General features: G+C 46.0%; 1 protein-coding gene across 4 annotated transcripts in view; it reads left to right on the plus strand.

Annotated features, from left to right (window-relative positions):
* The window catches only part of USP45 (ubiquitin specific peptidase 45), a 196,510-nt gene that overhangs the window by 843 nt on the left and 167,977 nt on the right, over positions 1 to 27,690 (plus strand). For 3 of the 4 annotated variants that reach the window (XM_069726315.1, XM_069726316.1, XM_069726317.1), the window contains exons 2-3: positions 17,580 to 17,682; positions 21,686 to 21,855. In XM_069726315.1, coding sequence (XP_069582416.1) covers positions 17,580 to 17,682; positions 21,686 to 21,855 — 273 coding nt within the window. Of the gene's footprint in view, positions 1 to 17,579; positions 17,683 to 21,416; positions 21,562 to 21,685; positions 21,856 to 27,690 lie in introns of all 4 variants that reach the window. The other variant, XM_069726318.1, reaches the window with a different exon arrangement.

A 27,690-nucleotide genomic window follows, 5' to 3' on the forward strand; every position in this document is an offset into this window, starting at 1 on the left:
TGCCAACAGTCTTCTCTTTTTTTAAAGCTTGTGCTGTATAAAATAGCGAGCGGCTTCCAAGCAGAAAATGCCAGAACGACGGTCGAGAGACTTATTGTAACCACTTGTCGCCTTTGGAAAAGTGAAACGGTTAAAAGTAGCCAAAGAACTGAGGATATGAGCAGCAAGTCAGGTTACATTGCAGTGCGTATAGTCGTGCTTTCTACAGTTTGAGGACTTTTTCAGGCCACTTACCGGGCTGCAGAGAGCTGGGCCTGAGGATCTGGACGGGCTGCAGAGAGCCGGGCCTGAGGATCTGGACGGGCTGCAGAGAGCCGGGCCTGAGGATCTGGACGGGCTGCAGAGAGCCGGGCCTGAGGATCTGGACGGGCTGCAGAGAGCCGGGCCTGAGGATCTGGACGGGCTGCAGAGAGCCGGGCCTGAGGATCTGGACGGGCTGCAGAGAGCCGGGCCTGAGGATCTGGACGGGCTGCAGAGAGCCGGGCCTGAGGATCTGGACGGGCTGCAGAGAGCCGGGCCTGAGGATCTGGACGGGCTGCAGAGAGCCGGGCCTGAGGATCTGGACGGGCTGCAGAGAGCCGGGCCTGAGGATCTGGACGGGCTGCAGAGAGCCGGGCCTGAGGATCTGGACGGGCTGCAGAGAGCCGGGCCTGAGGATCTGGACGGGCTGCAGAGAGCCGGGCCTGAGGATCTGGACGGGCTGCAGAGAGCCGGGCCTGAGGATCTGGACGGGCTGCAGAGAGCCGGGCCTGAGGATCTGGACGGGCTGCAGAGAGCCGGGCCTGAGGATCTGGACTGGCTGCAGAGAGCCGGGCCTGAGGATCTGGACTGGCTGCAGAGAGCCGGGCCTGAGGATCTGGACTGGCTGCAGAGAGCCGGGCCTGAGGATCTGGACTGGCTGCAGAGAGCCGGGCCTGAGGATCTGGACTGGCTGCAGAGAGCCGGGCCTGAGGATCTGGACTGGCTGCAGAGAGCCGGGCCTGAGGATCTGGACTGGCTGCAGAGAGCCGGGCCTGAGGATCTGGACTGGCTGCAGAGAGCCGGGCCTGAGGATCTGGACTGGCTGCAGAGAGCCGGGCCTGAGGATCTGGACTGGCTGCAGAGAGCCGGGCCTGAGGATCTGGACTGGCTGCAGAGAGCCGGGCCTGAGGATCTGGACTGGCTGCAGAGAGCCGGGCCTGAGGATCTGGACTGGCTGCAGAGAGCCGGGCCTGAGGATCTGGACTGGCTGCTGGCTGCAGAGAGCCGGGCCGGAGGAGCTGGACTGGCTGCAGAGAGCCGGGCCGAAGAAGCTGAACATTACCCATGCCCTTAACAATGCTGTTGCTGGGAAAGTCCACCTAACCACGGACACGTGGACAAGTGCTTGTGGGCAGGGACAGTACATCTCACTGGTGGCACACTGGGTTAACATAATGGAAGCCGTGACCCAGTCGGACATTAGGATGGAACACGTCCTCCCGACGCCGTGCATTGCGGGCCCTACGTCTATCAGGGTTGCCCACACAGTCTACAGCTCCAGCACCTCCTTCTCCTCTTCAGCCTCCATCTCTGAAATGAGCACATTAGTCAGTAGCACTGCCTCAGCCAAGCGGCAACAGGCTGTGCTGAAGCTAATCTGCTTAGGTGACAAACCGAACAATGCTGAAGAGTTGTGGACAGCTCTGAAAGAGCAGTCAGATTTGTTGCTGACACTGCTGAACCTACAGCCAGGCATGGTCGTGTGTAACAATGGCTGGAACCTGGTGGCGGCTCTGAGGCAAGGTGAGCTCACACATGTACGATGTCTGGCCCATGTGCTTAACCTCGTTGTTCAACGCTTTCTCAAAAGCTACCTGGAGCTGCCGGATCTTCTTGTGAAAGTACGCGCCTGTGTGCCCATTTTAGAAAGTCAGCTACAGCTTCAGCCGTCCTTGCCGTGCTTCAGCAGCGTTTGCAGCTTCCGGCTCACCGACTGGTGTGTGATGTCCCCACGCGATGGAACTCTACACTGCAAATTTTGGAAAGGATTTGTGAGCAGAAGAGGGCAGTTGTTAATTACCAGCATCAACAAGGCCGTCGATATTCAGTTTAGACTCCACACACAAGACCTCAGGAATGGACATGGATGTCAGACATATGTACCATCCTACAAAACTTTGAGGACTCCACCAAGATAGTGAGTGGTGATGGCGCCATAATTAGCGTCACCATCCCACTTCTCTGCATTCTGAAAAGCTCTCTGCTCACAATGAAAGAGGATGCATTGCAGGCGGAGTACGAGGACATGGAGCAAGGAACCATACAGGGTGATTACACACATCCCAGCCTCATGTCCCAACGTGGATTGGTAGACAATAAGGAAGAGGAGGAGGAAGATCAGGAGCTACTTTCATGCGCTATAGATGGTACTACATGCACAACTGCTGTCATACCGTCTGTTCAGCATGGATGGCCTGAGGACAGGGAGGAGAAGGACCGCATGGTCCGTCGTCCTGTTGGTGAGGACACTGAAGTCTTGCCTGTTAGCAGTCTGAACGCATGGCTGACGTTATGTTGTGCTGCATTTCCCGTGACCCTTGCATTATTAACCCCTTTCTGACCTCGGAAGAGATAGTACATCCGAGGTCAGAACCCCCGCTTTGATGCGGGCTCCCGCAGTGAACCCACATCAAAGCCGGGACATGTCAGCTGTTTTGTACAGCTGACATGTGCCCACAATAGTGGCGGGTGGAATCGTGATCCATCTGCCGCTATTAACTAGTTAAATGCCTCTGTCAAAATCTGACAGCGGGATTTAACTAGAGCTTCCGACCATTGGGCCGGAAATGAGTGCATCGCTGACCCCGTCTCGTGATCGGGGGTCATCGATGCGTCGCCTTGACAACCAGAGGTCTATTAAAGAGTTAGACCTCTATGGTTGTTGATGCCGGATTGCTGTGAGCGCCACCCTGTTATCTGCGCTCATAGTAATTCTACTACACTGGAGCGATTAGAGCAGAGCCAGGTTCTAGACCAGTTGTCCCCAACTCCAGGTCTCGAGGGCCGCCAACAGTGCAGGTTTTCAGGATTTCCTTAGTATTGCACAGGGGTTGGAATCATCACCTGTGCAGTTGATCACATTACCACCGATGCAATACTAAAGAAATCCTGAAAGCCTGGAGTTCGGGACCCCTGTTCTAGACTCTCTTGGAGGCTATTCAGGCATGGCAAAAGTAAAAAACAAAAAAAAAAAAAAAACAAACTTTAACCCCTTTACCCCCAAGGGTGGTCTGCACGTTAATGACCGGGCCAATTTTTACAATTCTGACCACTGTCCCTTTATGAGGTTATAACTCTGGAACGCTTCAATGGATCCTGGTGATTCTGACATTGTTTTCTCGTGACATATTGTACTTCATGACAATGGTAAAAATTCTTTGATAGTGCCTGCGTTTATTTGTGAAAAAAACGGAAATTTGGCGAAAATTATGAAAATTTCGCAATTTTCCAACTTTGAATTTTTATGCAATTAAATCACAGAGATATGTCACACAAAATGCTTAATAAGTAACATTTCCCACATATCTACTTTACATCAGCACAATTTTGGAACCAAAATTTTTTTTTTGTTAGGGAGTTATAAGGGTTAAAAGTTGACCAGCAATTTCTCATTTCTACAACACCATTTTATTTTAGGGACCACATCTCATTTGAAGTCATTTTGAGGGGTCTATATGATAGAAAATACCCAAGTGTGACACCATTCTAAAAACTACACCCCTCAAGGTGCTCAAAACCATATTCAAGAAGTTTATTAACCCTTCTGGTGCTTCACAGGAATTTTTTGAATGTTTAAATAAAAATGAACATTTAACTTTTTTTCACAAAAAATTTAATTCAGCTCCAATTTGTTTTATTTTACCAAGGGTAACAGGAGAAAATGGACCCCAAACATTGTTGTACAATTTGTCCTGAGTATGCCAATACCCCACATGTGGGGGTAAACCACTGTTTGGGCGCATGGCAGAGCTCGGAAGCGAAGGCGCGCCATTTGACTTTTCAATGCAAAATTGACTGGAATTGAGATGGGACGCCATGTTTCGTTTGGAGAGCCCCTGATGTGGCTAAACATTGAAACCCCCCACAAGTGACACCATTTTGGAAAGTAGACCCCCTAAGGAACTTATCTAGAGGTGTGGTGAGCACTTTGACCCACCAAGTGCTTCACAGAAGTTTATAATGTAGAACCGTAAAAATAAAAAATCATATTTTTTCACAAAAATTATTTTTCGCCCCCAATTTTTTATTTTCCCAAGGGTAAGAGAAGAAATTGGACCCCAAAAGTTGTTGTACAATTTGTCCTGAGTACGCTGATACCCCATATGTGGGAGTAAACCACTGTTTGGGCGGATGGGAGAGCTCGGAAGGGAAGGAGCTCCATTTGGAATGAGGACTTAGATGGAATGGTCTGCAGGTGTCACATTGCATTTGCAGAGCCCCTAATGTACCTAAACAGTAGAAACCCCCCACAAGTGACCCCATATTGGAAACTAGACCCCCCAGGGAACTAATCTAGATGTGTTGTGAGAACTTTGAACCCCCAAGTGTTTCACTACAGTTTATAACGCAGAGCCGTGAAAATAAAAAATCTTTTTTTTTCCCACAAAAAATATGTTTTAGCCCCAAGTTTTGTATTTTCCCAAGGGTAACAGGAGAAATTGGACCCCAAAAGTTGTTGTCCAATTTGTTCTGAGTACGCTGATACCCAATATGTTGGGGTGAACCCCTGTTTGGGCACACGGGAGAGCTCGGAAGGGAAGAAGCACTGTTTTACTTTTTCAACGCAGAATTGGCTGAAATTGAGATCGGACGCCATGTCGCGTTTGGAGAGCCCCTGATGTGCCTAAACAGTGGAAACCCCCCACTTATAACTGAAACCCTAATCCAAACACATCCCTAACCCTAATCCCAACAGTAACCCTAACCACACCTCTAACCCAGACACACCCCTAACCCTAATCCCAACCCTATTCCCAACCGTAAATGTAATCTAAACCCTAACACTAACTTTAGCCCCAACCCTAACTGTAGCCCTAGCCCTAACCCTAGCCCTAAACCTAGCCCTAACCCTAATCCTAACCCTAGCCCTAACCCTAACCCTAGCCCTAATGGGAAAATGGAAATAAATACATTTTTTTTAATTTTTCCCTAACTAAGGGGGTGATGAAGGGGGGTTTGATTTACTTTTATAGCGTTTTTTTTAGCGGATTTTTATGATTGGCAGCCGTCACACACTGAAAGACGCTTCAAATATTTTTTGCGTTACCACATTTTGAGAGCTATAATTTTTCTATATTTTGGTCCACAGAGTCATGTGAGGTCTTGTTTTTTGCGGGACGAGTTGACATTTTTATTGGTAACATTTTCGGGCACGTGACATTTTTTGATCGCTTTTTATTCCGGTTTTTGTGAGGCAGAATGACCAAAAACCAGCTATTCATGAATTTCTTTTGGGGGAGGCGTTTATACCGTTCCGCGTTTGGTAAAATTGATAAAGCAGTTTTATTCTTCGGGTCAGTACGATTACAGCGATACCTCATTTATATCATTTTTTTATGTTTTGGCGCTTTTATACGATAAAAACTATTTTATAGAAAAAATAATTATTTTGGCATCGCTTTATTCTCAGGACTATAACTTTTTTATTTTTTTGCTGATGATGCTGTATGGCGGCTCGTTTTTTGCGGGACAGGATGACGTTTTCAGTGGTACCATGGTTATTTATATCTGTCTTTTTGATCGCGTGTTATTCCACTTTTTGTTCGGCGGTATGATAATAAAGCGTTGTTTTTTGCCTCGTTTTTTTTTTTTTTTCTTACGGTGTTTACTGAAGGGGTTAACTAGTGGGCCAGTTTTATAGGTCGGGCCGTTACGGACGCGGCGATACTAAATATGTGTACTTTTATTGTTTTTTTTTTTTATTTAGATAAAGAAATGTATTTATGGGAATAATATTTTTTTTTCTTTTCATTATTTTGGAATATTTTTTTTTATTTTTTTTTTTACACATTTGAAAATTTTTTTTTTACTTTTTTACTTTGTCCCAGGGGGGGACATCACAGATCAGTGATCTGACAGTTTGCACAGCACTCTGTCAGATCACCGATCTGAGAGCAGTGCAGGCTGCTTCACAGTGCCTGCTCTGAGCAGGCTCTGTGAAGCCACCTCCCTCCCTGCAGGACCCGAATCCACGGCCATCTTGGATCCGGGGCTCGAGCAGGGAGGGAGGGAGGTGAGACCCTCGCAGCAACGAGATCACATCGCGTTGCTGCGGGGGGCTCAGGGAAGCCCGCAGGGAGCCCCCTCCCTGCCCGGTGCTTCCCTGCACCGCTGGCACATCGCAATCATCTTTGATCGCGGTGTGCCAGGGGTTAATGTGCCGGGGGCGGTCCGTGACCGCTCCTGGCACATAGTGCCGGATGTCAGCTGCGATAGGCAGCTGACACCCGGCCGCGATCGGCGGCGCTCCCCCCGTGAGCGCCGCCGATCGCGCTGGACGTACTATCCCGTCCATGGTCATACGGGCCCACCCCACATGGACGGGATAGTACGTCCGATGTCAGAAAGGGGTTAAATCACCCTTTCGCCCCATTCAAAATAAAACAATAAAAAAAAAAAATCAAATATACACATATTTGGTATCGCCCGATCCTATCAATAAAAAAAATTAACCTGATCGCTAAACGGCATAGCGAAAAAAGAAAAAAAAATTGACACGCCAGAATTACGTTTTTTGGTCACTGCGACAATGCATTAAAATGCAGTAACGGGCGATCAAAAGAACGTATCTGCACCAAAATGGTATCATTAAAAACGTCAGCTCGGCACGCAAAAAATTAGTCCTCACCCAACCCGATATCACGAAAAATGGAGACGCTATGGATATCAGAAAATTGAGAATTATTATTTTTTATTTATTTATTTATTTATTTTTAGCAAAGTTTGGAATTTTTTTTTCACCACTTAGATAAAAGAGAACCTAGACATATTTGGTGTCTATTATCTCGTAATAAAAATGAAAATGAAGTCTAGCACTCATCTTCAGCAAACGTGGAATAGATTTATTTGTAGCACTTAAAACGTTTTCAGTCCAAAGGGACTTTCATCAGTCACGTGCTAATGATAGCCAGTAGGGCTGTGTTCATGGGAAAAGAAACAGTACCCAATCAATGTACAAAGACGCCGCCACTCTATAGGGCACAAAGGATAGGAGTAATATAACTTAGGCAGAGTGCTAATATGGTGGGGCGATGACCACCTATAAAGTAAAACACCTGCAGTCTGAGGATGATGGTAACAGGAGAAAAAGAGGCACGACCTCCAGACACGGAATCCACCGCAAATCTTGCGGTCATCGCCCCACCATATTAGCACTCTGCCTAAGTTATATTACTCCTATCCTTTGTGCCCTATAGAGTGGCGGCGTCTTTGTACATTGATTGGGTACTGTTTCTTTTCCCATGAACACAGCCCTATTGGCTATCATTAGCACGTGACTGATGAAAGTCCCTTTGGACTGAAACGTTTCAAGTGCTACAAATAAATCTATTCCACGTTTGCTGAAGATGAGTGCTAGACTTCTTTTTTATTTGTATTGATGGTCTGGGAACCTAGTCTATGCACCATATAGTGACTGTGCACACTGTGTTTTCAATTACATATTATCTCGTAATGACCTGGAGAATCAGAATGGCAGGTCAGTTTTAGCATTTAGTGAACCTAGTAAAAAAGCCAAACAAAAAACCAGTGTGGGATTCCACTTGTTTTGCAATTTCGCCGCACTTGGAATTTTTTTCCCGTTTTCTAGTACATGACATGGTAAAACCAATGGTGTCGTTCAAAAGTACAACTCGTCCTGCAAAAAATAAGCCCTCACATGGCCGTATTGATGGAAAAATAAAAAGTTAGGTCTCTGGGAAGGAGGGGAGCGAAAAACGAACATGAAAAAACGGAAAATCCCATGGTCATGAAGGGGTAAAAGGGGTACCAGATTAATTATATATGTCTGGTTTCCCTTTTAAGGTATCAGTGGTTTAGCTAATGAGATAAAGAGCAAACCGTACAAAATATGTGGTTATATATTTCTTCCAGTCTGTGATATGATCGGCAGCAGGTTTTTGCAGAAATAAAGAAGTTAAAACATAACTTTTACTCTATAGTCTTAATAAAAAATAATATAGACGAACTGTGCCACTAAGGTGCTAGTGCTAACATATACCACAAACAAACACAGAAACAGACACCCCATAAAAAAGTTTTTGCCACGGACCCCTTTGTTAGGGCCACAAACTGGTCACCAATTTATACAGAGAGAAAAATCCACCAGACCACTAATGGAGTCCACCGTACCGTATAAGCGGGAACCTCCCCCTACCAAAGCAAATGCAGCAGGGATACCATATAGCACCGTGTACACTGAGAACAGTACACCATGGGGTGCCAGGTATAACGGGGTAAAACTTTTAACGGAGCTCCTCTATAGGGGGTGTACGACCAGTATAGGTGAAACCCAGAATGGCAATGTAAACATACGATATGCTAAAAATACCGCAAACATAATAACACAACGTAAAGAGCACGTTATTCTGAGGGACAGTTATCTCCCAAACAAAAGGCCAGACGAACAATAACACCGTTTCCCAATACTGGAAACTTATCACGGTGTGTGTCTAAAGTGCCATCTAGTGGGATTAAATCCTGTATTTCCTCAATCCACATGTACTCATATACTCATCTGCTGGTACTGAAGATTATCACAGTCCTCCTGCAGGTGTTAGATATATAGCCGGACCCTCTAGCGGTTCTTTAAGACATCCGCCCTATGATATCCGGCTAGAAGTATGCCTCCCGACGCGTTTCTTCCTGAGTGGATTCATCAGGAGATTATGGCATGATGATGAGCAATCGCTAGTCTACTTACTGACGGCCGACCTTTATAACAAGAAAGCGCCGGCACTCATGGGCGCGTACTTCCGGACGCCTGGGTTCCCACTTCCGGTCCAGGCGGGCGCGCACGCCAAATGGCGGCGCGCGCACGCCTGGCCGGCCCCAGAAAACCCGTGACGTGTTCAACCTCAGATATGTCAAGGCGCATGCACCAAATTGTGACGCGCACATTCTCCCCGGCAACCGAGACGCTCACAGTCAAAAAAGAGTAGCGTCATTTCCGGACCTTTGCCATTCCTGCATAATAGCACCACGGGGATATGTGCGTATGTATTCTTTAGGAGTGAGGCGCATATATATGGTCATCAATCTGTAGTGAACCATTCAACCAATGCTGCCCCCTTCTATTATAGGACGGGTAGAAAATACCCTAAAGCCGAAAAAAGTATGTACGGGTAAAGAAAACTATCCATAAAAAAACACTATTGTTACCGATATCAACAAAGAAGGCATACATAGAAATATTCATATCAGTAGAGACCCAAACCCAAAAGAAAAAAGAATTCATAATGCAATCAGAATAATGCCCGTTCTACACAAGGTAATACGGCGGACCCTCAAAGATGGAAAAGATAGAAAAGGGGGTGACACTACACTTACCCCTATTACACCCTCTCTGTCCTGATCCCTACCTCACGCGGAGGTTGGCACCCTAAACCTGCGCAGTGGCGCCCCCACTCGACGGCGGCTATCCCTAAGTAAGTGATGCCCTGATACACCCTGTACCTACAGGAAGGAAGAAAAGCTTAGTTGGTCATTGAGGCCATGTGGTGTTGTGGTCTTCAATCGAAATATCCATTTGCTTTCTCTTTGCAAAATGTTCCTGTCCCAGTCACCACCTCTTTGGGACTGATGTACTCTGTCTATCCCCATGAACTTTACGGCCTTCAGATTGCCTTGGTGTACCCTGTTTATGTGGTTGGCCACAGGGGTATCTCTGCCTCTTATCGTGTCCCTGTGGTGTTCACCCACCCTCCTTCTCAACTCTCTACTTGTCTTTCCGATATACTCCAAACCACATTCCCAGTTCATCTTGTAGATTACTCCTCTCGTCTTACAGTTAATGAAATGGTTAATATAGAAGGTTTTTCCTGTCACATTACTGACAAACTCCTTTCCTTGGCATAGTGCTCCGCAGTATTTACAACTGCCACATTTATAACACCCTTTCACCCTCTCACCCAACCATGTGGAGTTCACTTGGGGGAGGGGAGAGGTAAAATGGCTGTGGACCACTCTATCTTTAATTGAACGGCCCTTTTTAAAAGTGATTTGTGGGGCCAGAGTAAGAACATCTTTCAGATCATCGTCCATCTGGAGGATTGGCCAGTGCTTTTTTAATATTTCCCTCATATCCATGGCCCCGTTGGTATACATCGTGATCAATCTCACATGTTTATCCCCTTCTTTTTTAGGGGTGGGTATTAAGAGATCCTTTCTCTGTTTTTTAAGAGATGCACTGTAGGCCTCCTTTAGGATATTGTCAGGGTACCCCCGTTCTCGGAAGCGTGCTCTGAGATCATCAGCCTGTTCACAATATGTGGAGGGCTCAGAGCAGTTCCTACGAACCCGTAAGTACTGTCCTTTGGGTATACCTTTCCTGAGGGGAGCGGGGTGATTTGACTCCCACCTCAGGAGGGAATTTCTCGATGTTGGTTTTCTGTATGTACTCGTACTCAATTGGCCATCATTCCTTTTTTCAATCAGGACATCTAAAAATGGTAATCTGGTTCGGTCCATCTCATAGGTAAAATGCAGGCCTAGATCATTATGATTAAGTCCTCCTACAAAGGATACAAAACTCTCTTCACTGCCCTTCCAGATGACGAAAACGTCGTCAATGTAGCGAAGCCACATGACGACGCTATCCTCCGTGGACGATGTTTCACTGAAAACGATGTTTTCCTCCCACCAGCCCAGGAGCAGATTTGCAGGATTTTAGGGACAATAAGGCGTATTCCCTACCTAATCCCAGACCACCTAGACCACAGGAGACAGACCTCTCTTCCTCAGAGACTGAGTTTTCAGATACAGATACTCGTTTCAAAAACCAAAAGGGTAAAACGAAGAGCAGAGGGGGAGGGGCACGTGGAGGGAGAGGAGCAGGTAGAGGATCACCACAGGGGGATCGTTTTTTAGACCTCAGTTATCCACTGAGGAACCGATTCAACCCCCGGAACCCCCTATAGACAATCGGGTCATTAATCTGTCTTCAAGGGCCTTGAGTAACGAACAGATGGCCGTTTTGAGTAAGGGACTGTCTTTTGTCCCAACAACGGACTATGAGAGTTTTGAAGCAGTGAAAGACCTGAACCTGTTTATCCGCCGACTTAAATGGAAAAAGCACTTTATTAATGAAGACAAAAAGCGGTGTCTAGAATTGGGCATAGATGAGGACCTTCTGGGTGACGTTAAGTTCCTATACCATCTTAGTGAGATTGACCCGAATGATAGAGGGGAAGGTCCATTCACCAATCTCAAAAACAAAAGTAAACGCATGCCACCCACTATGGGTGACTTAAGTCCGGTTGATGTCTTTTTGAATCTGGTGACTAGAGATCTGGTTGAATTGGAATCCAAACCGAAAAAGGGAGGTCCCTATAATCTGACAAAAAAGGAGATGAAGAGTTTATGTGAGCTAGAGAAAGACCGGGACAGGGTTATTAAACCCTCAGATAAAGGGGGAAATGTAGTAGTGATGGATGCAGTACAATACAGGGACTTATGTCACTCCCTGCTACAGGAAGAAATGGGATATAAAAAACTCGAGACAAACCCCACCAGGGTGTATCATGGTCAGCTAAGAGCCTTGGTAACAGAGGCGTTTAATGATAAACTGATAGACGCCAGTGAGATGGAGTTTTTGACACCTGCACATCCTGTGGTATCGACTTTTTATTGTCTACCCAAGATACACAAGGGCACCCACCCCCTTAAAGGGAGACCTATAGTGTCGGGGATCGGTAGCCTCACACAAAATATAGGGTTGTACGTGGATCGTATTTTGCGTCCCTTTGTGGTTTCTTTGAGTTCTTACACACGTGACACGGCGGACCTTCTCTTGAAACTTGAAAGTGTGGTGCTTGACACAGACATGTTGTTGTGTTCCATAGATGTGGAGGCACTTTACTCCTCTATCCCACACAGTAAAGGTATTATGGCCGTGGAGTACTTTCTAAACACAAGAGGGCTATAATTCTGTAGACATAATGATTTTGTACTGAAGGCCCTAGAATTTTGTCTGACGAAAAATTATTTTTTATTTGACGGTGTGTACTTCCACCAGCTCAGGGGCACCGCGATGAGGAGCCCTTGTGCCCCCTCGTATGCAAATCTGCTCCTGGGCTGGTGGGAGGAGAACATCGTTTTCAGTGAAACATCGTCCACGGAGGATAGCGTCGTCATGTGGCTTCGCTACATTGACGACGTTTTCGTCATCTGGAAGGGCAGTGAAGAGAGTTTTGTATCCTTTGTAGGAGGACTTAATCATAATGATCTAGGCCTGCATTTTACCTATGAGATGGACCGAACCAGATTACCATTTTTAGATGTCCTGATTGAAAAAAGGAATGATGGCCAATTGAGTACGAGTACATACAGAAAACCAACATCGAGAAATTCCCTCCTGAGGTGGGAGTCAAATCACCCCGCTCCCCTCAGGAAAGGTATACCCAAAGGACAGTACTTACGGGTTCGTAGGAACTGCTCTGAGCCCGCCACATATTGTGAACAGGCTGATGATCTCAGAGCACGCTTCCGAGAACGGGGGTACCCTGACAATATCCTAAAGGAGGCCTACAGTGCATCTCTTAAAAAACAGAGAAAGGATCTCTTAATACCCACCCCTAAAAAAGAAGGGGATAAACATGTGAGATTGATCACGAGGTATACCAACGGGGCCATGGATATGAGGGAAATATTAAAAAAGCACTGGCCAATCCTCCAGATGGACGATGATCTGAAAGATGTTCTTACTCTGGCCCCACAAATCACTTTTAAAAAGGGCCGTTCAATTAAAGATAGAGTGGTCCACAGCCATTTTACCTCTCCCCTCCCCCAAGTGAACTCCACATGGTTGGGTGAGAGGGTGAAAGGGTGTTATAAATGTGGCAGTTGTAAATACTGCGGAGCACTATGCCAAGGAAAGGAGTTTGTCAGTAATGTGACAGGAAAAACCTTCTATATTAACCATTTCATTAACTGTAAGACGAGAGGAGTAATCTACAAGATGAACTGGGAATGTGGTTTGGAGTATATCGGAAAGACAAGTAGAGAGTTGAGAAGGAGGGTGGGTGAACACCACAGGGACACGATAAGAGGCAGAGATACCCCTGTGGCCAACCACATAAACAGGGTACACCAAGGCAATCTGAAGGCCGTAAAGTTCATGGGGATAGACAGAGTACATCAGTCCCAAAGAGGTGGTGACTGGGACAGGAACATTTTGCAAAGAGAAAGCAAATGGATATTTCGATTGAAGACCACAACACCACATGGCCTCAATGACCAACTAAGCTTTTCTTCCTTCCTGTAGGTACAGGGTGTATCAGGGCATCACTTACTTAGGGATAGCCGCCGTCGAGTGGGGGCGCCACTGCGCAGGTTTAGGGTGCCAACCTCCGCGTGAGGTAGGGATCAGGATAGAGAGGGTGTAATAGGGGTAAGTGTAGTGTCACCCCCTTTTCTATCTTTTCCATCTTTGAGGGTCCGCCGTATTACCTTGTGTAGAACGGGCATTATTCTGATTGCATTATGAATTCTTTTTTCTTTTGGGTTTGGGTCTCTACTGATATGAATATTTCTATGTATGCCTTCTTTGTTGATATCGGTAACAATAGTGTTTTTTTATGGATAGTTTTCTTTACCCGTACATACTTTTTTCGGCTTTAGGGTATTTTCTACCCGTCCTATAATAGAAGGGGGCAGCATTGGTTGAATGGTTCACTACAGATTGATGACCATATATATGCGCCTCACTCCTAAAGAATACATACGCACATATCCCCGTGGTGCTATTATGCAGGAATGGCAAAGGTCCGGAAATGACGCTACTCTTTTTTGACTGTGAGCGTCTCGGTTGCCGGGGAGAATGTGCGCGTCACAATTTGGTGCATGCGCCTTGACATATCTGAGGTTGAACACGTCACGGGTTTTCTGGGGCCGGCCAGGCGTGCGCGCGCCGCCATTTGGCGTGCGCGCCCGCCTGGACCGGAAGTGGGAACCCGGGCGTCCGGAAGTGCGCGCCCATGAGTGTCGGCGCTTTCTTGTTATAAAGGTCGGCCGTCAGTAAGTAGACTAGTGATTGCTCATCATCATGCCATAATCCCCTGATGAATCCACTCAGGAAGAAACGCGTCGGGAGGCATACTTCTAGCCGGATATCATAGGGCGGATGTCTTAAAGAACCGCTAGAGGGTCCGGCTATATATCTAACACCTGCAGGAGGACTGTGATAATCTTCAGTACCAGCAGATGAGTATATGAGTACATGTGGATTGAGGAAATACAGGATTTAATCCCACTAGATGGCACTTTAGACACACACCGTGATAAGTTTCCAGTATTGGGAAACGGTGTTATTGTTCGTCTGGCCTTTTGTTTGGGAGATAACTGTCCCTCAGAATAACGTGCTCTTTACGTTGTGTTATTATGTTTGCGGTATTTTTAGCATATCGTATGTTTACATTGCCATTCTGGGTTTCACCTATACTGGTCGTACACCCCCTATAGAGGAGCTCCGTTAAAAGTTTTACCCCGTTATACCTGGCACCCCATGGTGTACTGTTCTCAGTGTACACGGTGCTATATGGTATCCCTGCTGCATTTGCTTTGGTAGGGGGAGGTTCCCGCTTATACGGTACGGTGGACTCCATTAGTGGTCTGGTGGATTTTTCTCTCTGTATAAATTGGTGACCAGTTTGTGGCCCTAACAAAGGGGTCTGTGGCAAAAACTTTTTTATGGGGTGTCTGTTTCTGTGTTTGTTTGTGGTATATGTTAGCACTAGCACCTTAGTGGCACAGTTCGTCTATATTATTTTTTATTAAGACTATAGAGTAAAAGTTACGTTTTAACTTCTTTATTTCTGCAAAAACCTGCTGCCGATGGTATTTCTATTTTTTGGTTTTCGACCTTTTGTTAAAGCCAGGCTAATTCCAGTCTGTGATATGCTAGCTGGTTGTGCAGCATCTCTTAAGCCTTAATTGTAACCCTGTTACCCTCTGTATGGAAACCACGAGTTATTATACTATTTCAAATGGGTTTGGGCACCAAAGTATCTAAACAAGGCTTTGGGCCTAAGAAAAACAAATTGATCCTCACAAACCTTTTTTTGTGGAGAAAATATTTTGCGTCCACCTTTGAATATATTTATATCGCGAGCACATGAGCACCGTTTTTTATGATGGCTACTGAAACCCTTTTTATATTGATAACTACAGTAAGTAAAAGTTATTTTTTTTACATCTTCGCTAAAATAGATCACTGACCTGGCCAATAGACTGTAGTGGAGTCGATATGCTGAACGCTACCATTGGCATTAATGACCACTGCATTAAAGAAGTTAAATGCTGTTCTTATTGACCCTCAAATTTTCATGCATCTATGTCAGTTGGGATCCGGCAACTCCGATCAGCATGGCATATATATCCATCATGGAGCCATTAGCATTAACGAGTAATTATCTTTTTAATTCATAAATCAATAAGTAACTTAGTAATATATTTGATCAGAAAAGTCTGCTTCTTTCTCGGCCAGGACTGCTCATTCATTTTCAAAATTCTCAATTCATGGGTAATACCGGATCTCTTTTCATTGAAAACAGCTTATACGTCTGGCATTATTGCTGCCATCTTTTTTAAGTTTGTGTCCTTTAATTTTAACATTATACAATGATAGATATATATATATGCTTATGCGCAGGTGCTTCTAACAAAATTAGAATATTACAGTATCAAAAAGTTAAATTCAATTTGAAAAAGAAACTCATTTTTGTCTGTAAGCCATAATCATCAACATTAGCAAATATAAACACTTTAAATAGATCACTCAGTTTGTAATGTCTCTATATAAAAGTTTATTGAGGAACTGAAATAAATTAACTTTTTGATGATTTTCTAATTATGTGAGAAGCACCTCACTTGTGTGTGTGTGTGTGTGTTTATGTAGTGGCGGTTTGTACTCAGTTGGCTGCGGTTGAGGTAGGCACAGGAAGCGGTATTGCTGCAATGTCCAGGCAGGTTTATTCAAAGTACATAAACCACTCAGGATAGCAAAACAAAAGAACAGCCTTTTCCGGCATAAACTAAAAAGTCCATACAACATATAGCGGGTCCACCCACTCAGGATAGGGTCCAGTTCTTTAGGCCTTAACACCGGCGATCCACACATCTCCAGCTCCAGACACTAAATGAAACATTCGGCCTCCATTTTATCTGCCAAACCACGCCCCGGGGGTTGGGATATGTGAGCAGTCATTCCCACCCATCTCTTACGACTTCTCGTAAAACCCGGCCCTGGAATGGCCTGATAAGGCTAGGGTCACATTGCGTTAGTGCAACCCGTTTAGCGCTAGCGGGTTGCGCTAACGCAATGTTTTTAATGTGGCCGCGTCCCGGGGTCGCGGTAACGTCCCCGCTCTCGCAGATCCCCGATCTGCGAGAGCGGGGAACGGACCGCGGGCGGGCCTCGGACGCTGCAAGCAGCGCCCGCGGCGCGCCAGGAAACACCGGCGCGTCGCTAGCGCGTGCCGAACATGGCACGCGCTAGTGCTGCGCGTTCCCATTGCTGTGAATGGACGCGCTAACGGACGCGTTGCACGGCGTTAATTTCGCTGTGCAACGCTGTCCGTTAGCGCTTTCCCATTAACGCATTGGGAACCAAGCCTAACTCTCTCAGCACTATATGTACTGGAGCATGCATATTTTATAGAAAGTCTTAAGGGTTTTACATGTTTACAACTTTATTTCCTAGCAAGGACTGAGAATATAATGGCTGACTAATGAAATACATAGTGGCACAGAGTTGTTGTCCAGTTTAAATGCTTTCCTGCAGATATCCACTATATATCACTAGGCAAGGGTTGTGCTAATGGGACAATTCCTTCTAAATATTGCGTTTTTAAAAATATTTTCCTTCTGAAGGAGGTCAAAAAAATCAGTAAGTAGTCATAGAATATAAACCAGTCCATAACCTTTACTACCTTGGCGACTGTCTCAATAGGGACTTGTATGAACATTAGTGATGAGCGAGCATGCTCGGATAAGGCGTTATCCGAGTACCTTGGGCGTGCTCGAATAATATGTTCTAGTCCCTGTGGACAGCTCGCAGCTGTTTAACAGCCTCAATGCTTGCAAGGATTGCCAAAGAAACAGGCTGTCCCCAAATGTGTTGCAGCTGTCTTAACAGCCACGAGACATGCAGCCGCAGGGACTCGAACATATTATTCGCACGCGCCCAAGATACTCGGATAACACTTTATCCGAGCATGTTCGCTCACTACTAATGATCATCATTTATTGTCATGAAGAACTAGCAATCTGTCAGTAAATGTGTCCATGTGACTTCTTGTGTGGACAAATTGAAGTTCCTTTTTGTTTTTGTCTTAAACCTGCAGATGAGAGTAAAGGAGCCATGTTCTCTGGGAAGCTCAGAAAAGACGAGGAGGAGTAGGCGGACCAGTCGTCCCCCTGATGAAGATTCCTCAGATGACATTATTGGTATGAGCAAAGTTCTACTGTATAAATGTCAATAGCCACAAGTTGAATGATAATTCTAAGACCAATATAGAATAAAGTGAAATAGACTGAGTAGCGCTGTTTATGTACAATTGTTAAAGGGAGTCTGTCACCAAGTCTTTGCTACCTCATCTAAGAGCAACATGATGTAGGCAAAGAGAAGCTGAATCCAACGATGTATCACTTACTTTACTGGGTGCAGCCATTCTCACACAATCAGAATACTTAGATTTAGCAATGAAGCAGAGCTGAGAAAGCTAACCCCGCCCACAGCAGGCTCTGTATGTATATTGTCTATAGACAGTGAGCTGCTTTTCACAGGAGGGGGCGTTGTCAGACTAGTGTAGTCCAGCAATGTTACTCTTAGTGATAAATTCTTCACAATTAGTAAACAGCACGTACTTTGACAAGTGACACGTCCCTGAAATCTGTGTCTCCGCCTCTGTCTCCTGCTGTCTTCAGATTGCTTAGCAAAAACCTGCTGTCAGATTGCCTTTAACCCCTTTCCAACCTTAGACATATAGGTACATCTAAGGTTGGCTCCCCGTTTGCTGCAGGCTCCAGTGATGAGCCCACACCTTTTCCGGCGCATGTCAGCTGATTTCATTAGCTGATATGTGCTCCTAACAGCCGCTGGTGGAATCGCGATCCACCCGCGGCTCTTAACATATTAAATGCTGCTGTCGATCTCTGACAGCGGCATGTAATATGCTTGCGCCGGAAGCGCGTCACTAATCCCACCCATCAGCACCCGTGTCACATGACCGCGGATCTCTGATGGGTTGGCATGACAACCTGGGGCCTGCATGAGATCCCTGTGGTTGTCATGGCCGGATTGCTACGAGCGTCACCCAACGGTCGGCGCTTATAGAAGGTGAACATTTTTGCTACACAATGCAAGGCTGAAGCCCTGCTCTATGTATCACAAGCGTTCGGATGATCGCAGTTTATAGTGTCCCATGAAGCAAGACTATTAAAGCAAGTGGAAAATTTAAAAAAAAGCTTTTAAAAAATATAAAAGTTTAAATCCCCCCTCCAATTTTTCCCATTCAAAATAAAACCGTTAATATATAAAAAAAAATACACATATTTGGTATCACTGCTTTCAGAATCGCCCAATCTGTCAATATATAAAAAGATTTAATTTGATCAGTAAACGGCTCTCTGATGATATTTTGTGAAATCCTGGATTCCTTGCACTTTCAATGCTTTTCATTGCTGTGGACTCCGGGAAAATGGCCGCCAGAGGCAACACATTTGTAATTGAGATTTGGGGAGACGAGATATAGGAGCCGAGATATCTACCCGTGCATGCGCTACCTTCGGTGTCCATTTTCCTGGAGACCACCACATGGAAAGTGGACACCACATCCTCTGTAAAGCATGGTGGAGGATGTGTGATGGCGTGGGTATCCATGTCTTCCAATGGCACTGGGTCATTTAGTGTTTATTGATAATGTGACTGAAGACCGAAGCAGCTAGATGAAATCTGCAGTGTAAAGGGCTGTACTTTCTGCTCAGATTAACCAAATACAGCAAGGTTGATTGGACGATGCTTCACAGTACAGATGGACAATTACTTAAAATATACTGCAAAAGCAACACAGGGGTTTTTAAGGCAAAGTGGAATATTGTGCAATGGCCAAGTCAGTCATCAGATCTCAACACCATCAAGCATGCATGTCACATGCTTCAGACAAAAGTTAAGGAAGAAAGACCCACAAACAAGCAACAACTGAAGTCATCTGCATAAAGTCCTGACGAAGCATCACAAAGACGTAACCCAGTGTTTGGTTTCATGGCTTCCAGACTTCAGGCACTCATTGCCTGCAAAGGATTCTTTACAAAGTTTTAAAAATGAAAATGTTATATATGATAAAGTTCATTTGTCCAATTACCGTATTTTTTGGACTATTAAGATGTACTGGACCATAAGACGCACCCCAAATTTCCAGAAGGAAAATAGGGAAACAATTAATGTGTCTAATGGGGGTCCGTCTTACAGTCCGAATTCAGCTTACCGGGGGGCGGGATCGGCAACGCTGGTGGAGCGTGGTCACAGGGGTTGTTCGGTGGTGATATGACTCCTATCCCAGACTGGTTCGGCGGTGCTCTGTGGTGCGGGGGGCTGCTCCGGCATTTTGTGAAAGCCCGGAGGCCCCCGCACATCCATTGTTTCAATGCAGTGGCCTACTGGGAAAATGGTCGTCGGGGACTGCACATGCTCAGATTGTCGGACCGGGACTGCTGCATAATTGCCTGACTCCTGCTGCCACCACACTACTTGTAAGTATATTCCAACTATAAGACGCACCCCCGTTTTCCCCCAAAAAATTTTTTGGAAAAAAGTGCATCTTATAATCCAAAAAATACGATAATTTTGATCTCCTGAAATGAGAAGGCCTTGTAGAAAACTGGTTGCAATTCCTAAACGTTTCACAGGATATTTTTGTTCAACCCCTTAAATTAAACCTGAAAGCTTACACTTCAATTGTATCTCGGTTGTTTCATTTTAAATCTAAACTAGTGGCCTGCAGAGCCCAAATCACAAAGATTCAGTCACTGCTCAAATATTTCTGTACCTAACTGTTATCCAAGAAGTATCGTTTCTCCTTGCAGAGATCGACATGCTAATGTACCTAACTGTAGAATTCTTATTTATTTATTGCTGGGGCTGGGGACGGAGCGGTTATTTAGAACTTTTGCTCTAGGGCCCTGTTATTCTATGAACGCCACTGCCTGCATGGTTAAAACTCAGGTGCACTTTGTTCCGTATTACTATGAGCAGAGTCCTGTATTGCGCCAGCATCTACTTACCGGATGTGAAGTCAGCATATATGTGTTATAAGACTTTGCTCTGCCCTTGATAGACGCACCAAAGTGTGTAAAATTCGTGGCGATCTGTATATGACGTAGGATGTGTGTACCACATAATTTAAGGCAGGATGGTGATTCTGCTGATAGAGGAGTCGCAGACCAGCGATGCCCATCATATGCTAATCATTTGCAAAATAATTGAGTCAAATTTATGTATGAGATAGCCAGGATGCTTGTCTTTAAAATTATGGTAGTCATACTTTTGAAGCTGTAGTGGATGGTGAGATATGGAGCCTGAAAGTCAAAAGTTCAAAACATTGTTACCCTTTTGTTCCTCACTCTACATGGCCCCCATCTCCCCATCCTGGTATACATGATCTTCCCCCATCCCCATCCTGGTATACATTGCTCCCCCCATCATGGTATATTTGGCCCCCATGACACTGCACGCATTAAAAAAAAATAAACAATTCTACTTACATTCCCTTCACTCAATCGCAGCGTGGCATCCTGTTCTTATGCCAGCTGCTGATGTAAGCAGTGCATGGCATCACTGCCATTCGCCCCCACACAGCGAGGTCAGCTGCCGGAATATTCAATGTTCCCCACGCCCGGGACTATGTGAGTGGGGAGCAGTGACTATTCATTTTCTTTAACAGTGGGCACACTTAGCCGCAGCCGCTGGCTTTCTGCAGCTGTTGGGTGATCAGGTGCGTCCACCATTAAAGAGAATGAATATCCACTGCTCTCCACTCCCATGGTCCCTCCCATTTCTTGGCGCCTGCTTCAGTGCATAGGGGTGGGAGGGACTATGGGCGTGGGGGGCAGTGAATATTCTTGCAGCAGTATAGGTTTTGAGAAATTAATTTATAATGTTATATGCAAATGATTTCTTCCAGGCTCCGAGATGTGCAGTGCCTGGAAGAAATCACCGCTTCCTGATTTTATTATAATGGTACACCCCCAGCCAACAGCATTTAACAAGATTATCTCGGCACAGGAACATTTCCTTACTGCTGCACCAAAACGGATCTTGTAATAGAGGTAATATGTGTCTTGCAGTTGCATGAATGAAAACAATGCAGCACTGTTACAGTTTGTGTTAATCATTACATCATTAATGTGGTTTTGTTGGGTGGCTCTTGAAAATGTCTTGTTCCTTTTACAGGTCTTACCTGCCATCATGTGAGCCAAGCAGTAGATGTGACTCAGGTTAAGAAAGCCGTGTCTCAGAATGTATGGTGCTCATGCTCAGATTGCATGAAGGAGAGAAGGACGACGGATGGAGAGTTTGCTCCTCCAGTGGATGTTTGGCTTTGCCTTAAATGCGGCCATCAGGTGAAAATGACTCCGTGCACTTGGGGATTCTAAATATTTTTCCATGCACTTGTGGATTCACCATTTCTGTAATAGTTAAAGTACAGCTTCTCGTTGGAAATAATGCTTTCATTTACTTATTTTGCACTGACCTATGGTTTATGGGTTTTCATGCATTGTATTATGCCTGCCAGAAACAATAACCCCAAAGTGTGCTGCGATCTCTATTTCAGACCTGTGGCTAAAATGCACTTTTTTCTCATTTCTCGAGCAATACGCAGAGAATGCATTTCTATCTTATGTATGTCCACCTTTAGATCATATGACCTAATTTACAACTATAATCTGCTCCAGCAGCAAGACGCAAAATTCGTAGGCCCCGATTCCAAATCTCCAAAAGGGTCTCCAATTATCATGTGTTTAATTGTCTTCTCATCAGGCGCGGGCTGGGCCGGGTGGCAGAAGGGCCGGTGTCTAAGCAGCTGCACAGGGCCGCTGGAGGACTGGCAGTGACTAATACATAGCGCACCTGTAGTGCGCGGTGGTGTCATCCCGCCAGCAGCCCTGACATGCAGGCTACAGGGGTATGCGATGAGCAGTCTCCTAAGCGTCACTGCCACTCTGAGGGAGAGAGCCAGCAGCCAAGATGAAAGGTCAGCATACCGGAGCTCCGGCTTCTCCTGCTCTTATCTGCTATCCCGGCAGAGAAGGAGAGACGGGGGAGGTGCCGGGACAGTGCAGAGCTCTGAGCAGGAGAAACTGAAGAGCTGCACATGGACATCAGCCGCCCCTGCACCACAGAGGAGAGTGTGATGTGTGTATGAGGAGAGAGTGTGTGTGTGTGTGTATATGAGGAGAGTGTGTGTATGAGGAGAGTGTGTGTGTGTGTATGAGGAGAGTGTGTGTGTGTGTGTATGAAGAGAGTGTGTGTGTGTGTGTGTGTGTGTGTGTGAGGAGAGTGTGTGTGTGTATGAGGGGAGTGTGTGTGTGAGCTGCGTGCGTGTGTGTGTGAGCTGCGTGCGTGTGTGTGTAAGCTGCGTGCGTGCGTGTGTGAGCTGCGTGTGTTTGTGAGCTGTGTGTGTGTGTGTGAGCTGTGTGTGCGTGTGAGCTGCGTGTGCGTGTGAGCTGCATGTGCCCATCATTATACAGTGGGGTTGTGCGTGTGCGTGTCATTATACAGTGGGGTTGTGCGTGTGCCTGTCATTATACAGTGGGGCTGTGCGTGTGCCTGTCATTATACAGTGGGGCTGTATGCGTGTCATTATACAGTGGGGCTGTGCATGTGTGTCATTATACAGTGGGGCTGTGCGTGTGTGTGTCATTATACAGTGGGGCTGTGCGTGTGTGTCATTATACAGTGGGGCTGTGCGTGTGTGTGTGTCATACAGTGGGGCTGTACATGTGCGTCATACAGTGGGGCTTTATTGGTATGTCATTATACAGTGGGGCTGCGTGTGTGTGTGAGCTGCGTGCGTGTGTGAGCTGCGTGCGTGTGTGAGCTGCGTGCGTGTGTGAGCTGCGTGCGTATGTGAGCTGCGTGTGTGTATCATTATACAATGGGGCCGTGCGTGTGCCTGTCATTATACAGTGGGGCCGTGCGTGTGCCTGTCATTATACAGTGGGGCTGTGCGTGTGCGTGTCATTATACAGTGGGGCTGTGTGTGTCATTATACAGTGGGGCTGTGCGTGTGTGTGTCATTATACAGTGGGGCTGTGTGTGTGTCACACAGTGGGGCTGTGTGTGTGCCTGTCATTATACAGTGGGGCTGTGTGTGTGTCATTATACAGTGGGGCTGTGCATGTGCCTGTCATTATACAGTGGGGCTGTGTGTGTGTCATACAGTGGGGCTGTGTGGGTGTCATTATACAGTGGGGCTGTGTGTGTGTCATACAGTGGGGCTGTGTGGGTGTCATTATACAGTAGGAAAAAAAAAAAAAAATGGAGAGAAACCAGCTCACCTACTAGGCATTTGTTGTGGGGGAAGCCCGGATGCCGTGCAGTCTTCACGTGAAACAATAGAACAAAATAGAAGAGAAAATCCAGCTTCCAAAAATATCCAATTTATTAAAGTTAAAATCCAAGGTCCAAAAACATGGTTCACAGGAGAGGAGATAGCAGCATGCTACGCGTTTCGAACACTAGGTTCTTTTTCAAAGCTTTGAAAAAGAACCTAGTGTTCGAAACGCGTAGCATGCTGCTATCTCCTCTCCTGTGAACCATGTTTTTGGACCTTGGATTTTAACTTTAATAAATTGGATATTTTTGGAAGCTGGATTTTCTCTTCTATTTTGTCATTATACAGTGGGGCTGTGTGTGTCATTATACAGTGGAGCTGTGTGTGTCATTATACAGTGGAGCTGTGCGTGTGTGTCATACAGTGGGGCTGTGCGTGTGTGTGTCATAGTGGGGCTGTGTGTGTCATTATACAGTGGGGCTGTGTGTGTGTGTCATTATACAGTGGGGCTATGTGTGTGTGTCATTATACAGTGGGGCTGTGCGTGTGCCTGTCATTATACAGTGGGGCTGTGCGTGTGTGTGTGTCATTATACAGTGGGGCTGTGCGTGTGCCTGTCATTATACAGTGGGGCTGTGCGTGTGCCTGTTATTATACAGTGGGGCTGTGCATGTGCCTGTCATTATACAGTGGGGCTGTGTGTGTGTCATTATACAGTGGGGCTGTGCGTGTGTGTGTCATTATACAGTGGGGCTGTGTGTGTGTCATACAGTGGGGCTGTGTGGGTGTCATACAGTGGGGCTGTGTGTGTCATTATACAGTGGAGCTGTGTGTGTCATTATACAGTGGGGCTGTGCGTGTGTGTGTCATTATACAGTGGGGCTGTGCGTGTGTGTGTCATTATACAGTGGGGCTGTACATGTGCGTCATACAGTGGGGCTGTGTGGGTATGTCATTATACAGTGGGGCTGTGCGTGTGTGTGTGTGAGCTGCGTGTGTGTGTGAGCTGCGTGCGTGTGAGCTGCGTGCGTGTGAGCTGCGTGCGTGTGTGAGCTGCGTGCGTGTGTGAGCTGCGTGCGTGTCATTATACAGTGGGGCCGTGTGTGTGCCTGTCATTATACAGTGGGGCCATGCGTGTGTGTGTCATTATACAGTGGGGCCATGCGTGTGCCTGACATTATACAGTGGGGCTGTGCGTGTGCCTGTCATACAGTGGGGCTGTGCGTGTGTGTGTCATTATACAGTGGGGCTGTACGTGTGTGTCATTATACAGTGGGGCTGTGCGTGTGCGTGTGTGTCATTATACAGTGGGGTTGTGTGTGTGTGTCATTACACAGTTGGGTTGTGCGTGTGTGTCATTATACAGTGGGGCTGTACGTGTGTGTCATTATACAGTGGGGCTGTGCGTGTGTGTCATTATACAGTGGGGCTGTGCGTGTGTGTCATTATACAGTGGGGCTGTTCGTGTGTGTCATTATACAGTGGGGCTGTGCGTGTGTGTCATTATACAGTGGGGCTGTGCATGTGTGTGTGTCATTATACAGTGGGGCTGTGCGTGTGCCTGTCATTATACAGTGGGGCTGTGCGTGTGCCTGTTATTATACAGTGGGGCTGTGCATGTGCCTGTCATTATACAGTGGGGCTGTGTGTGTGTCATACAGTGGGGCTGTGTGGGTGTCATTATACAGTGGGGCTGTGTATGTCATTATACAGTGGAGCTGTGTGTGTCATTATACAGTGGAGCTGTGTGTGTCATTATACAGTGGAGCTGTGCGTGTGTGTGTCATACAGTGGGGCTGTGTGTGTGTCATTATACAGTGGGGCTGTGTGTGTGGGTCATTATACAGTGGGGCTGTTCGTGTGCCTGTCATTATACAGTGGGGCTGTGCGTGTGCCTGTTATTATACAGTGGGGCTGTGCATGTGCCTGTCATTATACAGTGGGGCTGTGTGTGTGTCATTATACAGTGGGGCTGTGCGTGTGTGTGTCATTATACAGTGGGGCTGTGTGTGTGTCATACAGTGGGGCTGTGTGTGTCATTATACAGTGGAGCTGTGCGTGTGTGTGTCATACAGTGGGGCTGTGCGTGTGTGTGTCATACAGTGGGGCTGTGTGTGTCATTATACAGTGGGGCTGTGTGTGTGTGTCATTATACAGTGGGGCTGTGTGTGTGTGTGTCATTATACAGTGGGGCTATGTGTGTGCCTGTCATTATACAGTGGGGCTGTGTGTGTGGGTCATTATACAGTGGGGCTGTGCGTGTGTGTGTGTCATTATACAGTGGGACTGTGTGTGTGCCTGTTATTATACAGTGGGGCTGTGCATGTGCCTGTCATTATACAGTGGGGCTGTGTGTGTGTCATTATACAGTGCATACATGCGGTCACATGCCGACTAGACTTGCATGGCCTAATGCAACTGTATTGAACAAGGCCCAAAACAGTCTAGTCGAAATGTGGCTGGGAATATATATATCGCATGCTTGCAGTCACAAGACCACCTGTTGCCGGCACCAGAGAATCTTCATAGCGCATGATATGAGGATTCACACATAGTGTCTGTAGACATGTAGCATAAGATTCGACAACCCCTTTAAGGATGAGCCGCTACTCATGGGCCACTGCTGTGTGCTTGCCCCCCAGGCCAAAATTTGCCAGTCAGCCCCTGCTTCTCATATAAGCCAGAAGGACCTATTGGACCCCATGTGCTCTGGGGGTGCTACAGCAACCCCTTGTATCCATTATAGTTAAACATCCATGACTTTTAGTTGCATGCACATTCATCAGTTGTTTCCTGAATATAGGTAATAGTGTCTGTTGAGCTGATGAAAGTGTCCTCTGCATGGCCGAGCTGCTGGGTTTTAGCCAAACAAAATCGGCTATGCTTGCATATTTTCTATAGAATTATACATGTACTTCAGTTAAAGTAGAAAAATGTAATGACTATTCTTGTGTGCCCTATTTTATAAAATACTTCTATGTCTTGACACCCCAGTTTTGTAGAAATGGCTTGTTGGAGTTAGTCTTGGTTCTCCTCATTAAGACGCGCAGCCATCTTCATGAATCATGAGCGTCTGACGAGTGGTATTCATCTCCATGTGTTCACCTCCATGTGCCACGCCAGAAAGCTTAATCCAGGCCTTGCCTCAGCTTGTCTTGAATTAGATAAGTTATCGTGTGTCGTCCCAGCTCCACCCATTTTGGCGGAATTGGGAGAAATTGGCATGAAACCGCCAAAATCGAAAAATTTTTGCACAATTTCAAGTTGTGTAAAAATGTAGCATTTTTTTTTTTCAAAGCAATTTGTGCCATATTTCTGGCTGAATTGCATTTATGAATCGGGCCATGTTGTGTTTGGGGATGTTGATCCACATAAGATCTTCATGACTGCACTATACTTGACAAATCAGAATCTCCAACAGTGGAGCTTAATGATTTGACTTCTATTTTCAGTTGTGTAAGAAAGATATTCAACTTTTTTTTTAAATTCCAAAACATTTAAAGTCTGTGTAATTTTCCAAATTGTAATGTACACTAAGCCGCTCTCGGTCTTTTTACAAGCACTGTACATGAAATGTGTTAGGTGATTATCTGTAACCTCCACCGATGGGCCGATACCCCTTGTTTGTAGGTCTCATACCTTCCACACACTTCTATTTATCTTGCTCTTTGACACTTCCATTATTGGCCTCATATCTGATATTACATGTTTACGTTACTGTGTATATGGATGCTGGAAATTATTTCCAAAACTATTGCAATATTTTACTGTTGCATATTTCAAACGAGGGTAATACAGAAAAATTTGTGCCTGTGATAAGTCAGCAAGTTCTGGCCTGACAGGGGATCTAAGCACCCAAGCTGCCCGCTTCAGAGATCTGTGTAGCAGTCAGCATGAGTAC

The sequence above is a fragment of the Ranitomeya imitator genome, chromosome 5 (genome assembly GCF_032444005.1).
Source record: "Ranitomeya imitator isolate aRanImi1 chromosome 5, aRanImi1.pri, whole genome shotgun sequence".
Taxonomy (NCBI): domain Eukaryota; kingdom Metazoa; phylum Chordata; class Amphibia; order Anura; family Dendrobatidae; genus Ranitomeya; species Ranitomeya imitator.